The sequence below is a fragment of the Macaca mulatta genome, chromosome 12 (genome assembly GCF_049350105.2).
Source record: "Macaca mulatta isolate MMU2019108-1 chromosome 12, T2T-MMU8v2.0, whole genome shotgun sequence".
Taxonomy (NCBI): domain Eukaryota; kingdom Metazoa; phylum Chordata; class Mammalia; order Primates; family Cercopithecidae; genus Macaca; species Macaca mulatta.
In genome coordinates, this window is record NC_133417.1 from 106,919,451 (window position 1) to 106,936,458 (window position 17,008).

General features: G+C 39.4%; 1 protein-coding gene and 1 long non-coding RNA gene across 5 annotated transcripts in view; one reads left to right on the forward strand and one right to left on the reverse strand.

Annotated features, from left to right (window-relative positions):
* Positions 1-14,448, reverse strand: part of ALS2 (alsin Rho guanine nucleotide exchange factor ALS2) — an 81,019-nt gene extending 66,571 nt beyond the window's left edge. For 2 of the 4 annotated variants that reach the window (XM_028830980.2, XM_015110665.3), the window contains exons 1-4: positions 14,374-14,448; positions 13,477-13,581; positions 2,240-2,319; positions 603-757 (exon numbers count right to left, since the gene is read on the reverse strand). In XM_028830980.2, coding sequence (XP_028686813.2) covers positions 603-757; positions 2,240-2,259 — 175 coding nt within the window. In that variant the 5' untranslated portion in view covers positions 2,260-2,319; positions 13,477-13,581; positions 14,374-14,448. The remainder of the gene's footprint in view (positions 1-602; positions 758-2,239; positions 2,320-13,476; positions 13,582-14,373) is intronic. The other 2 variants (XM_077957376.1, XM_015110664.3) reach the window with 1 other exon arrangement.
* A 266-nt stretch (positions 14,449-14,714) lies between these two features.
* On the forward strand, positions 14,715-15,641 carry LOC144333457 (uncharacterized). The gene is made up of 2 exons (XR_013402117.1): positions 14,715-14,956; positions 15,159-15,641. It is a non-coding gene; the product is annotated as an uncharacterized LOC144333457 (long non-coding RNA).
* Positions 15,642-17,008: the final 1,367 nt, after the last annotated feature.

Below are 17,008 nucleotides of genomic sequence, written 5' to 3' on the forward strand. Positions count from 1 at the left end.
ATCTTGAAAACAGAAAGAGTTCATTAAGAAACCCTAGGCCAGGCGCAGTGGTTCATCCCTGTAATTCCAGAACTTTCGGAGGTCGAGGCAGGTGGATCACCTGAGGTCAGGAGTTCAAGACCAGCCTGGCCAACATGGTGAAACCCCATCGCCACTAAAAATACAAAAAAAAAAAAATTAGGTGTGGTGGCGGGCGCCTGCAGTCCTAGCTACTTGGGAGGCTGAGGCAGGAGAATGGCGTGAACCTGGGAGGCAGAGCTTGCAGTGAGCCGAGATTGTGCCACTGCACTCCAGCCTGGGTGACAGAACGAGACTCCATCTCAAAAAAAAAAAAAAAAAATAGCTAGGTGTGGTGGTGGGCCCGTGTAACCCCAGCTACTTGGGAGGCTGAGGCAGGAGAATCGCTTGAACCTGGGAGGCAGAGGTTGCGGTGAGCCGAGATCGCGCCATTGTACTCCAGCCTGGGCGACAAGAGCAAAACTCCGTCTCAAAAAAATAAAAAAAAGAACCCCTAGTATCCAATTATTCCCATACCTGACTTTCCACATTCAGGCATTTGTTAGCATTGCAGTTCGTATTTGTTAAGCCATTCTCTTAATTACCTTCAGTCAGAAGAACTCCATGTTTCACTCCGAGGGCTGCCTGCAAAACAGTCTTTCCTCCCCAGCCTGGCAATCTCTCTGGTGTTATGGGAAAGGATCCTGCCTGCCAGATATGGACCAGGCCTCTTTCTTTGGATCCTTCTGCCTCTGTTGAGCTACAAACATCAAGAAACATAGCTTAATTGTTTCTACAATTCAGAACGGTATCCTTTGTTCTTAATACTTTTCATGATTGTACCTTTTACTAGCACATGGATGACTGGGTCAGATAGCTGAATTAGCACCTATTTTATGCTTTGGTTATGCTCATAGGAGCCAAAGTAAAACAACTATTTATGTAAAAGACTAAAGGATGTGGGACATGGTCGCTCACACCTGTAATCCAGCACTTTGGGAGGCCGAGACAGGCAGATCACAAGGTCAGGAGCTCAAGACCAGCCTGGCTACTATGGTGAAACCCCATCTCTAGTAAAAATAAAATTAAAAAAAATTAGCCGGGCATGGTGGCATGTGCCTATAGTCCCAGCTACTCAGGAGGCTAAGGCAGGAGAAGCGCTTGAACCCGGGAGGCGGAGGCTGCAGTGAGCCAAGATCATGCCACTGCACTCCAGCCTGGATGACAGAGCGAGACTCCGTCTCAAAAAAAAAAAAAAAAGACTGAAGGACACTCTAAACCCACAAATTACTTTTCTCCATCTAAGAAGCAAACAAAACTTGGGCTATTTTTAGAAGTTTTAGCATTTGGTAGCATAAAATTCCAAGATTCTAACTTCTCAATATATTCACTCCTTGTTTAGATATTAAAGCTACAACATGCCCAAGTTGAAGTCTTATCATAAAATTTTATAGTAAGTAAAAAGTACTTGATGAGAACAATATGAGATACAGGAATTCATTTCACTTTATGTTGAGTTTAAGTGTAGAATTGCTATGTAAACTTTTAGGAATCAAGTTTGTAATAGATATCAGTAAAATCCTTCATGCTTTGTTCAAGTTCTAGCTAAAGAATCCTACACATCTGATGATTTTGGTTTAAAGAATACAAAACACACAGCTGCACAGTAATGACCATATCCTAACTGCCCTCTTCTAAGAAAAGGCCGTGTTAAGATATGTGCCACCACTGGTAATACATTTTTTCAGTTTCTTTTTTCTAGAACACTGATGCCAAAATTTTAATGAGACACAGAAACTCTTTTGAATAGCCAGGAATTTCTCTACGTTTGCTATATAATATTCCCTTAAATGATAACTGGACATAACCATGGTTCTATAGGAGGAACACTACACATTTAACCTTCCTTTTAGATATCTTCCATAACTAGTTCTTTAAGGATGGAAGATGATTAAGATTAGCAAGGCTACTTCTAAAAACCTGAAATTATTTGTGAGGGAAAAATGGCTACAAGCACTTTAAAATGATTAAATGAAGACATTTAGTGCTTCTTACAAAGCTTACAACTAACTAGCCTTCTTTAAAATTTGTTTTATCTTTACCAATCAACTAACTACAAATGTCACTATTCCCACTTAACAACCATCAACAAGAAAATTAAAACGAAGAGAAGCTACACATATGTGAAGCTGTTTGCTATGTTTTCCTAGGAGGATAAGAGAAAAGGAAGAAATGGTTTTACCTTCTCTTCTTTGAGTCCATCGGTCAGTGGGAACACTCCATCACCAAATCATTCCTTCTTTACAGAAAGTCTATCAAGACCTAAACAGTACAATACAAGTAAGGAAAAGAGCAGTAAAAGAATATTTTACCCCTTCAGACATTAAAAAAAAAAAAAAAAAAAAACAGCCCTCTAACAAGTGCACATTCACTAGGAAATAAATATGCAGTAAAACTATTTAAACTATTTCATATCTTGCCTGCCAAAGTCAAACATAGGCTGAGCCTGCCCACTAAACTTATAAAAATGCCCGTTGACTGTCAAATGTAATGTCAAAGGAAAAGACTACCCACAATTAAGCTGTACTCTTTCAGGCAATAGATTTTGTTTTTTATTATAAAGAAAAAAGTTCAATCTGAAAATCAATACGTTAAGTACAAAAAGTACATATACATTAAGGTTACTTTTTAAATGCTGTATCTGGAAAGCATGAAGACTTAAATACCAATTAACTCAGATTTTCTAAAATCTCTTCAGTAATGTATCTGATTCAAGTAGTTTTAATTTATACTTTTCAGTAATGCACAAAAAATTATGTCATTAAAATAGGAAGTTTTCCACTTATTGGAAGGAGGAACATTTTCCCCAAATCACCTTCAATTCAGACCAACATGCCTCGTAACTCAAACGCTTGAAAGAAAGAAGTCTGAACTTTAAATCAGCTGTTTTAAAATCCACCTTTAATAGAAAATAGCTACATGAAAATCATGGTTACAAATATCATAACCCACCAGTTTAGAAACTCAACATTTAATAAAATAAGAGATAGAAAAATAAACAGAAATGCTGAGTGCATTTCAACTCAAAAAACCACATTTGTAAGGGTAACAAAACACATGAAAACAAAAGCACTTAGGTCTTATTTGTGTAAACCATAAAAATATTGGGGTCAAATTTGTGGTTTTTCTGCAAAAGGATATGGAATGGTCACTGTGTTCTGGAAACAGCCCATACTGGCAGGAGTGATCTACGGTCCATCTGTTTCCTCCAGGTTGCCTGTGAATTCTTACCATTTCCCATCTGTACATCTGAAGAAAATTACTTTCTACCTAATGCTTATTTTAGAAAGATTATGAATCATTCAAAGTTGGAAGACGGATACTATGTTAACAAGAGATATATCTGAATAAATTTAATAAATGCTATTCATTTAATAAATACAATTAAGTGCTACTATGCTTTGTCCATGATAGTAATTAGCCTTTTGTAAAATGCACAGTTCATGGTGTACAGAGAAATTCTGCCACCAGATCTAATCTGTGCTTATCTATCACAGATCATGGAGTTACTATGCCCTTGATTAAATTTCAACAATATGTAGCGGAAGCCAGAGAATTATTCTACGAGGATGTGGAAGCACACAAGCACACCTTACTTCACACAACTGGCACACTATATGTAAACGGAATTTTGTCCTACTGACTAACAATCAAAAATGTCGAGAATTTTTTGATAAAATGAATCAAGTCAACCTTTATTCTCTCTTAGTGCCAGATTTTTTAGTACAGTTTTCTTAAAGTTGGTTATACCTTACTCAATATTATTTATCACCACCACTCATTTTTTTAACCTAAATGGAATTAAAACTCTACAAACTGTTTTTACAACTTTCTTTTCTTACTTACATATAGGGCAGGCCAAATAATGGTCTCCAAAGGTGTCCAGGTCCTAATGCCCAGAACTTGTGACTCTGTTAGCTTGCATGATACTAATCAACTCTCCTTCAGATAGAAAGATTATCCTGGTTATCCAGGTGGACCCAATGTAACCATAAACATCCTTAAAACTGCAAGAGGGAGGCAGGAGGAGAATCAAAGAGACATGATGATGGAGGCAGGGTCAGAGGTGATGCTACACTGCTGACTGAACATGGGAGAAGGCAGCCATGAGCCAAGGAATGCGGTGACAGGTAGCAGCTGAAAAGGCAAGGAAAATGATTCTTTCCTAGAGTGTCCAGAAAAAAGCAGCCATGCAGACACCTTGACTTTAGGCTACAAGACCTGTGTCAGACTTTCAGCCTACAGAACTTGAAGGTAATATATTTGTGTTATTTTAAGCCACTAAGTTCGCAACAATTTGTTGCAGCTGCAGTAGAAAACTAACATACTATTTCATAGACATCTTTTTATCAGTATTTACAGATCTCTCTCTCTCTCTTTTTTTTTTTTTTAAATAAGATGGAGTTTTGCTCTTGTCACCCAGGCTGGAGTGCAATGGCGCGATCTCAGCTCACTGCAACCTCCACCTCCCAGGTTCAAGCAATTCTCCTGCCACAGCCTCCCAAGTAGCTGGGATTACAGGCACCTGCCATTACACCCGGCTAATTTTTATATTTTTAGTAGAGACAGAATTTCACCATGTTGGCCAGGCTGGTCTCGAACTCCTGACCTCAGGTGATCCACCTGCCTTGGCCTCCCAAAGTGCTGGGATTACAGGCATGAGCCACCTTAAGCCACCATGCCCAGCCCCTATCTCATTTTGTTTTAATGGTGTTTAATATGTTTGACATCTTCCAACAAGATATGTCTGCCTGAAACTCAAACAGGGCAATGAAGAAAAGAAAACTGATTGCTGAGGAAACATAACTAAAAAGGAATATTGCAACTAAATGTAGGGAGCTTATGTTATTAAAGTTTTATCCTCACATACTTAAGTAAGGGTGGTATTTACCAACTCTATTTAATCTAACATTCTTTCTCAATTATGTATCCATCCAGGAAAAGAAAGTAAATGAAAAACTTTTGTCTTTCTAATATTTTTATGATTGTCTCTCCAGGAAATCTATTAAGACTCACCTCAACCAGTCAAATAGCATTCAAATTTCTGTATGTTGTTTCATTGCTTTAACATTTTAAGTTTTTATAAAATTGCCTAATCATAAGACTTCCTCTGGGGATATTTCTTCCAGAGGAGCTTTAAGGTCTCTACATTCTTTAAGAGGGGCAAGATCCTTATACTCTGCTGCTTTTCTTCTGTTACAGTAACTTTCCTGCATAGACCTGTTAACCAGCTCTGATAAAGAAGCCATGTGATGCTGCATAAACAGCATTTACTGTGGGACCCTCTCTTACCTTGCGTGGCTTCCCTACAGATAAATGGCATCTCCATAAAATGAGCAAACCAGACATCAGCCTTCTGAGCCACAGGACACAGCTAGATCCACTTTAAAGTATACCACTCTATCCTTCAAATTATCATCTCCTTCACAGTGATATGTAAAGTAATTAAACCCCAGGTGGCCCTTTAAACAAAGAGCAAACCTGGCTTCTCAATAAACTGATGCCACTTTTAGACTCCACTGGATACACACCCTTCTGTCACATCTAACAGAGAAATAAGTTGTCTTGTATAAGCCAAGGATATCATTTTAACACCATGTCCTGGAAGTGCCCTTAACAACAACAACAACAACAACAACAAAAATCTAGTCTAGATGTCCCAACTATTGTTAGAAAGATGAGCTACAACCATCTACAGGTCTACAATACCTTAACCAGAAATCTATAGCTCTGAAAATTAAGTTTTTTCAATAATGCCTTTGGTGGCAAAATCTAATCTGACCTGAACTAATACGAGGTTATTTATCACTTTTATCCCTTTAGTGTGAATATTCATACATTGTATTGTAGAAATATCAATATGAATATAATAAGGCAGCACTACAGATCCTATAGGAAGTGTTATATAATATATGGCTTATGCATCTTATTCTAAAGAACAAAACATAAATCTGAATTCCAAAATGCATCTTGCCCCAAGGGTTTTGAATAAAGGACCAGGAATCTATATTCAAAAACAACTACTATCATTTTTTAGTAGAAGTCTCAAAACTTTTAACTATTTTATACTTAACTTGGTTTCTTTTATGTACTTTGAACATTTATTAACTATTTTAAACTTAACTTGGTTTCTTTTATGTACTTTGAACATTTATTTCATTTTAGAGAGTACACTGGAGAGTTGCACTGCTTCCAGTGGGACAGTCCACTGATGCTTTCATGCTTTTTTTGTTTTGTTTTGTTTTTGTTTCTTCTTCATTTTTGAGACAGTCTTGCACTGTCGCCCAGGCTGGAGTGCAATGGCACGATCTCAGCTCACTGCAACCTTCGCCTCTGGGGTTCACATGATTCTCCTGCCTCAGTCTCCCGAGTAGCTGGTGGCGCACACCACCACACTTGGATAATTTTTCGTATTTTTAGTAGAGACGGGGTTTCACTATGTTGCCCAGATGGTCTTGAACTCCTGACCTTGTGATCTGCCCACCTTAGCCTCCCAAAGTGGTGGGATTACAGGTGTGAGCCAGTGCGACTGGCCAATGATCTATTTTAATGACGATGATTTACATTTGTTTCAAAAGTTTTAAGCCAATTTTATGGTGAACACTCATGGAGCACCAAAATGATTTTTTGCAAGGAATATCCAGCCTGCAAATACTCAGTCGACTCATCTTTTCAATGGAGGAAGGAAGCCTGGATTCTTAAGTTTCATACAATGCTGCTAATTTGGTGAAGAAGAGGTGAATAAATGAGAGATGCTCTGGAGGCAGAGCAACTAGTACTCGGTGATTAGACAAAGGTGGGGGATCAAGGAGAAGGAGGTATCAGAAATGTTCTCTGGTTCTGCCTCAAACAGCTGTGTGTTGGTGGCTCCATTTCCTGAAATGGGCAAGAGTGAGGGAGATGGGACTCTGAAGCCAAGATAAGATTCTGGTAGGATAAAATTTATTTTTAAGTTCAAGATGTCTGTGAGAAACCCAAGAGTACATATCAAGTAAGCAGTTAGAATATATGAGCACGGAATTCAAGAGAAAAATCTCAGCTGCTGCTAAACTTGGGAGGGCATATGGATAATGTTTAAAAACAAGACAATGGATAATGCCATTGGGGTATATGGAAAGACAAAGGAAAGCACAGGGTCAAGCTTTAAGGGGCTCCTGCGCCTGGAAGTTGGATAGGATGAGGACTGGACAAAGAGGACTGAGATTGAGAAGTGGTCTGCTATGGGCACATGAAAACAAAGGAAAGCACTTCAGGGAGGACGTCAATTAGGTCAAGGCAGCTGGGGTCTTGTAGGAGAACTAAAGTGTCCATTGGATTTGCCAACACAGGTAACTGCTGAGCATGGCCACAACCTCAGTGGTTTGTTTGGGCACTGAAAACCAGATTGAAGTACGCTGAATATAAATGGGAGGTGACAATGTGGAAATATCTTTATTTTCAAAGGGTGATCCTTTTGAAAAATGTTGAAATGGCAAACAAAGAAATGGAGTGGTAGCTGGAGGGGAATGTGAAAATGAAGGGTTTTCTTTTGCTGGGGGGACAAGAGGAAGCTGAACATGTCTGCACGACAAAGACTGTGATCCTGGATAGAAGGATGATGAGGACAGTGGGCAGAGCCAAAGTCCTAGACAATGTGAAGGAGGATGCCATCCAGAATACATGTGGAGGGATGTCTGTTTGTTTGTTTGTTTGTTTGTTTTCCATTAGAAGAAAGGTCTACGTTTTTGAAAGAAGCGAGATCACAGGTACTGATATAAGCAGAATTCTAAATTTTGTGGTGGGAGGATAAGGGTTCCATATGATGGTACCTGTGAGTGACGAGGACTTCACAGTATGCATGTTGTAGAGTCTAATCTCCCTCCTGGCTCTACTCATTCTGTTTCTTTATTTTATCCCACTCTGCTATACATTTTTGTAAGCTGCTTTAAATCCTTTTGGGAACAAGGCAGGATATAAATAAAAACTTTAAATGTGGTACAGAAATGTGTTGAGTCTATTATCCCAAATGCAAAGAGAAAGTTAAGTCATGCAGGATCCTACATATTCATCTCTACTAAACTATTTTCTGGATAAAGTCTTTTTGGCTTAAATCGGTGAAAGGTAAATTTGTGAGTCATAAGTATAATAACTTTCAAATGCTTAAATTTCAACCACTGAAACCAGATGCATTTTTTTTTCATCTACTATGTTCTAGGTACTATGCTAGTCTGAAATTTCCATGAGAGCAGAGTGACAAATATCGTATTATCTAGTACATCCCAGCAGCTTAGTTCTGACGTATAACAGGTACTCAATAAATATCTGTAAATACATGAGTTTCTGCCCTTAAGAAATTTCCATACTAGTATGTTCTCTTTCTCACTAGAATAATGGCTCTCTATAGAGTTACACAGTACCTTAAGGCATAAGAAAGCTAATTTACATTAGCAAAGCTGGGCCTTCCTAGTCTTATTCTCCTGTCTCAAATACTGGTTTAAAATAGCAAAACAACAGTAATAATTGTAGTTATAAGAGTAATGTCAATCAGTGATTAGAATGACAAGACATTCAGATAGAAAGGCAATAAAAATAATAGGGGAGTAAACTGTATCATAATGCCCTGAACGAATATAGACATAGAGTGACCGGTGACTTGGATACAAAATTACCATAGATTTCATGTAGCCATTAACACTTCCTTTTAAAAGTCTGAGTTGGGTACATTTTATTACAATGTAGTAGAGTGACAAGAGATTTGGATACAAAATTACCATCAATTTCATATAGCCATTAACACCTCCTTTTTAAAATCTGAGTTGGTTACATATTATTACAATGTAGTAAACCAGAGTTTATACTTTGAATGCAGTAAACAATAACAGAGTCTGGTATTTTACACTTGGTAAATGCTTAATAAATAATTTGCTTTTAGAGGCTAGGTCAACATTTACAAGTGGATTATGGTAACCTTTGACTCAAACACCTGACTTACAAATAATCTATACACCACCAACAACTGCTACTTCCTGGATACCCTGCCACTGAAGCCTTCACCAACCACTGTGGAAGGTTGAGGAAAACCCGCCTTGCACTGAAGCCTTGGCCAACCAACCACCAAGAAGGCCACTTGGAACCCCACACCTCTCAGCCTTAACTGCTGCACAGAAAGCATTGCCTGATACCAGTATGGGAGCCAATGAGCCTTTAAATCTTGACTCAGAGTGAGGGAATTCAGTAAATTAAGGCATTGGATATATTCAATAGACTGGCCTAGAAAGCTACTTATTAGTTATAATTTTGTTACTAATAGGATATGCACTAAGTCACTGATTCAAAATATATTTTAAGCTCCTGGAGGTCAGAGACTACGACTTATTCATTGGTATACTCTTGTACCCATAATAATCATTCTGAACAAGCTGGTTACATTTAAGCGAGTGCTTGAGTGAAAGATACAGCCCCTGATTTTCAGTTCCAATCCACAGACTTCCACGCTATAGATTTCTAGTGCCTGTAATAAAATTCAGTATCAGATACAAAAGAAAAAACTGTCTTCTCCTAATAGAAACTCTCATATATAATTTGCTAAAGGTATATCCTAACAATGAAATTACTTTTATCTCATGTCACTTTAAAAAGGGTTAAACAACTCAGAGAAGTGTTCCTTTCTCCCTTTCTCCTTATACACAGACAGCTTTTGGTGCAATGAGAAACAGGAAGATTTTACAGTCCTTTTTTAATGCCTTGCTAATTTCATGCTGAAACTTACTGAAACTACACTCTCTTGGTTATGAGGATCCTCTAAACGGGAAATTATCCACGGTGGAGGGGGTGAAAGTGTGTAAACATGGTACAATAATTTCCCAGCAATGCCCACTTAGCTCTTTTTTGTACCCACTCTATATTATTAAACACATTTTTCAGGATTATTAAATAATAATCCCACAATGCATTGTGATGAATATTATAATACTAACAACTGAATTTCAAATTCCCAGGTACTGCCACTATTTGTGCCTGTTATTACATGGTACAGTGAATGTCCTGGTAAGTCCTGATACAAACTACTTATTCTCTTAATATTTGCAACTACTCTCTTATTAAAATGGCCACAATTTTTTAAAGGCAATATTAGATTTACAGTTCAAAGTATGATGACTTCTTTTACTAACTGATAACACTTAGTGCTTAGGATCATTCAGGGGCCACATAACCAAACAGGAAATATACACACTAAAAAATATCACTCTGGTGATACAAGTTTCACTTACTTCAATAGTGCTAGTAGCAGGTATTCTTTATTAGAAATGAAAATATTGTTTAACTCACAAGTTTAGATACTGAGGTTACATTAGGGATCAGCTACTAAATGTTTTATTCATTAGTCAACAATTTAACACACTGTCATCAGGTTACTTAGTAATATCTACAGAGACAATTATTTTCTTTGAGCAATAACTAGGATACTTGCACTCAAGGTATAAACTCAAGGTAACTACATTGTAGTAAAATGTAACCAAGCTAAGCTTTGTAAAGTGTTAATGTTAATACTACACAAATCTGTAGTAATTCTGTATCTGAGTCACTCTATGTCCAAATTCCTTTCAGGGCCTTATTATACAACTTGCTCCCCTATACTTCCAGAGTTCATGATTGGTATATGCCTACATTTCCCAGGCATCTCTAGAATGTTAATGCCCCTGCAGGCTTCATGTCCTGAAGAAAGCATTTTCCCAGGAGCACAAACAGCAAAGCAAAACTGACCAAATAATTGGTCTGTCTCCTCTCCTTAGAAAGGCTTTACACAGTGGAGCTGCACTGACACATTCCTTTCTTATTGCAGGGAGAGAAGAGTTATTTTTCCACAGTCTCCTAATTTGAGGGTACAAAGTAAAATAAAGCAAGCATATTGGGAAACAGCCCTGATTATAAATAAAAATGTTAAAGTGCTAGTTTCACAAACTATCTTAACTATACATAAAACTGTAAAAATAAATAACAAATATATGTACTCATCATCCAGTTTTAACACATATTAATATATTTTCATATTGGTGTCCACTCTTTCTTTAAAATACAAGAAAAAATAAGTAACAGAGGTGAAGAAGCTCCACTCAGAATTAGTTACTATTTCTAAAGTTAATGTATCCCATTCCCACATTTTTATATTTACTTTTATGTACTTTCATTAGATATACACATATCAATAAATAATGCATGCTATTATGTTGCTTTTAAAGTGTACATAAATGCGTCTTACTGTATAAATCCTTTAGCATTTTGCTTTTTTCATCTAGTATTACATACTTGAGATGTATATATGTTGGTAAGTATAGATCTAGCTCATTCATTTTTATGAGAAGATAGTATTGAATTGCATGAATAAACCAGTTTATCCATTTCCCTACTAATCTTTACAGTTGGATTGCTCTACTTTATTGCTCTTTTAAAGAGCTGCTATAATCATCCTTCTTATATGTTTGCTTAGGCAATTGCCCCAAGTTACTTAAGATCTTGGCTCGACAAAAATTTAGGCTGTGGAAAAAAAAAAAATCCTGGAGTGAATGTTAGCCCACCCGAATGCTATTATTGGGTCTAAACCACTCCCTTCCTAACAGGGAGGCCATGTGAACTGAAGAACTGTGTGATGACTCAAAAGAAAAATATTTAAAATGTGATAATTAAGGGAAACATGAGATGATCAATTTGTGGAATTAATGAGACGAAAGCTGATCTTCTCTCTGGACATAATTCATTAGCAGCTAAGCGAACCTCTGCCAACAAACCCCAGTCTTTTTCTCATAGGTGTTGAGAAAACCGTAAATTTTCTTCAAATTTAAAAGAAATATACGATAGCTCCAAAAACTACTATCTCACCAATTTAAATATTTTTCCCTCTACCCACCTGGATCAATCAGTTCAGCTACATGCAGGCAAACATCAAGACACAAGCTATAAGCTAAAGAAAGTACCATCACATATACAGAGGAATAAGAGATAGGGAAAGGAAAATTAAATGCAATACTAAAAAGAAGCCAGAAATTGTTGCTATTTTATTGGTGATTACCTAACATTTTCTTAAGGACTGACACCCTACAAAACAGAGTACTTTCTTATTACGGATAACAAAATTGTTTGGGCATCAATGAAGGGTTAAGAGACAAAAATCTGTTAAAATTCTATCAGGAAAATTCATATCCCGAATACACTTGAAATACGTGGTAGATTTAATTCCACCAAGTTATAAAAAGAGCTAAATGATTTAAAAGTCACATATCCTCACAGCATGCCTCTGAGTGAGAAAGGTACCTCACGCACCCAAAGCAGGCCTTCTTTTACACAAGCTTAAAAATCACCACTCTGCCTTTCTTCCTAGTTTTTCAACTCATACTTTACCTAGTCTCACATTAATACATAATTGTAGATTTTTACAAGTCAGTCACATTTTTGAGATTATCATTAGAATGGACCCAGCAGCTACTGCTTTAAACCCACATTTTTCATGAAAAGGTAGGAGATACCACCTAATTACAAAAACACTACATCAAGACTCATTGAAGTTCTTAGCATACCCTTTGTCTTTAACAGTCAAAGTGCCCAAAGTAAGTGTTTCAAATGACAGCCCAAATTCTGAAAAACTGAAATTTGGAGAGAAAGGATTCCTGTTTATATTGTATACATTTAAAAAATAAATGGCTCACATAATGCCACTCAAGTTTTGTTCTTTTTCCCAGAATTACCTGTTTGGTATTTCATTTTTCTGGATCATTTTCAAATTTTAACACTGTTAAACAGTTTTGACGTTTTCTTGCTATAATTATGAATTTTAAATCTGCCAATACTGGTCATAGTTTAGAAGCTAATAAACTCGAACCAAGTATGGATTCTGTCAGTATCTTTTTCACATTAAAATGTCCTTATGGAATACCAAAATTACTACAGAACAACTTGAAATCATATTTTATAGCTACTTCCTTAAAATATTCAGTTCCCTTCCCCATCACTTAGGAAAAGAGTCCGTTTGGATCATGATGTAGTGGGAGGAATTAATTATAAATATAGCTAATATGTATTGAATACTTACCATAAAACAGGCACTGTAATAAATATGATACATGAACCATTACATGTAAAGGTACTGTCATCAGGAAAACATTGTTATCCCCAATTTAGAGACAAGAGAACTGAGGCAGAGAGATTAAATAACTTGCCCAAAGTCAAAGATGTTAATGGATGTGACTCTGGGCATGTTCAGATGCAAAGCCTAGAATCTTAACCACTATGTTTATGTTATTAAGGTCAAAACACTGCAGTTTACTGCAAAAACAAATTTTTCACTGCTTTAAATTATTCATTAACTCAAAGGTCAAGCGGTCACTCCAAATCATATGATAAATGGGGGGAAAATGTGGGACTAATAGATTTGCTGAAGTTTCGTACCTGCTCAGAATAAACATATCACACAATTTTATTCCGTACAGCCAAATATAAGGGTAACTGAGTAAAGATCTTCATTTGGGTACAGCAGTCAGTTCCTTCTCCACCCTAAACCAGAAAGAAAGCACGGTACTCGGATATGCCACTTCAACTAGAGTGTTTTTCCTCTTCCACCATCAAAGCCCTAAGCAATAGTACGATTCTACCCGTCTACTGTTGCCTGTCTTCAAAGCAGTCCTGTTACCCGAGGACCAACACCAGCGTCAAGGACCTGTGTTATTTTCCTGGCTTCGCTTCTCAAAATAACTTATCTTCTCCTCTTGATAAATCACTTGATACGCTCAAAGACTTGCCTAAACTACTAATTCTTATTATCAAAGCCATTTTCTTTCTCCGTAACCGCCTTTTCAAGCAACCCTTCGTCCACTCTTCAACGCGATTTGCACCCTGTGGCAAGGCCGCCAGGGACAATCAGCTGGGTTCCCGGCCACGGACCGCAGTTTATCAGCTCAGCGACTAGTGTGGGCATTCAACAAATTCTCATGAATGAATAGCTGGAAGGCAGCGTGGGTGGAGGCGGGAAGAGGGGGGCTGAAAGAATTTCACGCGGCTGAGACCACTGCAGCGGAGCCCAGTCTGGGGAGGGAGAGACCGTGGCAAGTGGGAGAATCTGGGGCCGAGGCAGGGGCCGCCTCGGGTGCTGCTGGACCGGCAGGCACAGTCGATCGCACGCAGAGCCGGGAAGATGCGGGCGCCGTCTCCGCAGGCCCCCGCAGCGCGCTCTCGGGCCTCGACCACAGCCTCTGCCTAGCTCCCTGTCCCCGGTCTTCCGCATACAAGGGGTCGCAGCCGATAAGCCCTCCTTAGCCAATAGCCAACCCGGGACCCGCGCTCGCTCACCTGAAGCTCCACCGGCAGCACCGCGCTCTGCATCCGGCGCGATCCTGGCAACCCCGTGGGTCCGCGGGATCAGCTGATTCATGGAGGGCGGGGCCTCCGGACAGGGCGGGACTGCAGGGCGACTAGCGAAGGTAAACGCGGGCGCGGAGGGGCTCTTGGAATCCGAGCTCCTGGGAATTGCTCTTGGGAGACTGTCGACGGCGTCTGTTGGGGGACAAAATTACTGAGAATGCGTTAGGCACTGCAGGCTATGTACTTGGGAGCACAGCCCCTCCCTTAGGTTAGGGCGGAGCTATCAGTCCTGGGATGTGCTTTGACGATGACGTAGAATAGAGTCGTCCAAGCCTAGCTACCCGAGCGCTTCCATGGTAACAGGCGGTGGTGAGAGTGGTTGGGAGCAGCAGTCGTTTGTTACCACCTCAAACTGCAAGGGCCGGAAGTATGCAAGTAAAAAGGCTGAAATATTTTCAAACTGCCTTTATGGACTGTACCCTAACGGTGGTCGCTGTTCCCGCCCCCGCGAATGACGTCATCGCCTCGCGGCCCTGTTGTGCCGTTGTATCCGCAATGTGTAAACTTACAGGTTAGTTGCAACCCCAAAAGATGGAGTGGGATAGGAGAAAATGAATTGCCTCTCCAATGATTCCCGTAGGACTCCCCAATATGCAATCAGTAAAATCAGTTTTCTTGTCCCGCGCAGTTTCATAACACTGTTTGTCGCAGCCACAGTCCCACCCCACCTAGCCTGCACTCCCAAGTCCTCCCATGATTTTATGATTTTCCAGAGCCACCACTCACGTCGCACAGTGGGTGCAAACCTTCTGCTGCTAGGCATTGTGCCATCGCTGGACCTGCAAACCTGCAAATATTTAGACCATCAACGACAGATGTGTAGTCAGGTTCTGAAACTCCTGTATCATACTCACCAACACCCTCAACTCAATTTCCTCCCTGATCCTTCGCCCACCTGCAAAACTGTTAGTCTGCAACAGTTCACCCAACCTTGCTCACTCCTGGATCGGTGCAGAAAATCACACACCCCTGAGAATTGGCACCACTGCGAACCAAAAGTGTCCAACTTCGGTCGGGACTTCCACATACGACTACGCAATATTGCTGAGCCTAAAACAGTCACGTTTACACATTGCTACTCAGATTATCTCGTATTCCCCTCCCCTACTGTTCCCAGCCCTCACACTCTTCTAACCTCTTATTGAACTCTACTCACCCGCTTTGGTAAAAATAAAAATAAAAAGCTTTGTTTCTTACATCTCTGAGGAAAGTGATTTTTTTTTCTGATGGTGAAATTCACCATCAGAAGTGAATTTCCTTAAATCTCAAATTCCACCAGCCACTACCACAAAACCTACCTGCAACCAGTTTTGTTTTGTTTTGTTTTGTTTAGATGGAGTCTCTTGATCTGTCGCCCAGACTGGAGTGCAGTGGCGCGATCTCGGCTCACTGCAACCTCCGCCTCCCAGGTTCAAGCGATTCTCCTGCCTCAGCCTCCCGAGTAGCTGGGATTACAGGTGCCCGCCACTACGTCCGGCTAATTTTTGTGTTTGTAGTAGAGATGGGGTTTCACCATGTTGGCCAGGCTGGTCTCGAACTCCTGATCTCAAGTGATCCACCCGCTTCGGCCTCCCAAGGTGCTGGGATTACAGGGCGAGGCACCGAGCCCGGCTCCTTTTCACGGAGTCCTTTTCTTCTCCCTCTTTCTTCTTAGAAGAGGTGTTCTGTCCTCTCAAGGTTAATGTCTCCACCTGAACTCAGTATCCTTCCAATCTACCCAAAGGAAAGACTTTATTCTGTTGATGAAAAAAGACAAACTTTGTAAAATATTTGAAGAGGTTAAATATACTCTGATCAAAACATGAGTAACCATGGCCTGGGACACAGCCTCAAGAAGTCCTGAGAACATGTGCCCGAGGTGGTTGGGTTACAGCTTAGTTTTATACATTTTAGAGAGACAGAAGTTATAGGCAAAGACATAGATCAATGCATGTAAAAGGCGGGGGTGGTGCTCACAGATCATAGGTGGATTCAGAGACTTTATGATTGGTTGAAAAAGCTAAGCTTTTCCTAAAGAGTTGAAGTTAGCAGAAAGAAATGTTTGAGTTAAAATGAGGGGGATTGTGGAAGCCAAGGTTCTTGTTATGTAGATGAAGCTTCCAGGTAGCATATGTTATAGGACCTTAAAATGTGTCAGACTCTTGGTTAAATCTCTCCTGGATCAGGAAAAGACCTGAAAAAGGAAAGGGATTCTGTACAAAATGCAGATTCCCCCCAAAAGAGACAGCTTTGCAGGGTCATTTCAAAATATGTCAAAGAAATATATTTTGGGGTAAAATATTTTTATTTTCTTCAGGGTCCACTGTCTTGTAATGCTATACCATAGTCAGATTGGAGTTGGATAATCTTATTGCTACAGGAGTCTGTTTTGTCAGTCTTACGATCTTTATTTTCATTTTATGAAAATGGTTTAGACCAGTTTAATGCTGGTCTAAACTCCAAAGGGAGGGAGTATAATGAGGTATGTCCAATCTGCCTTCCCATCATGGCCTTAACTAGTTTTTGAGGTTTTCTTTAGGATCCCCTTGGCCACAGAGGGTGGAGGGAGATCTATTCAGTTGGT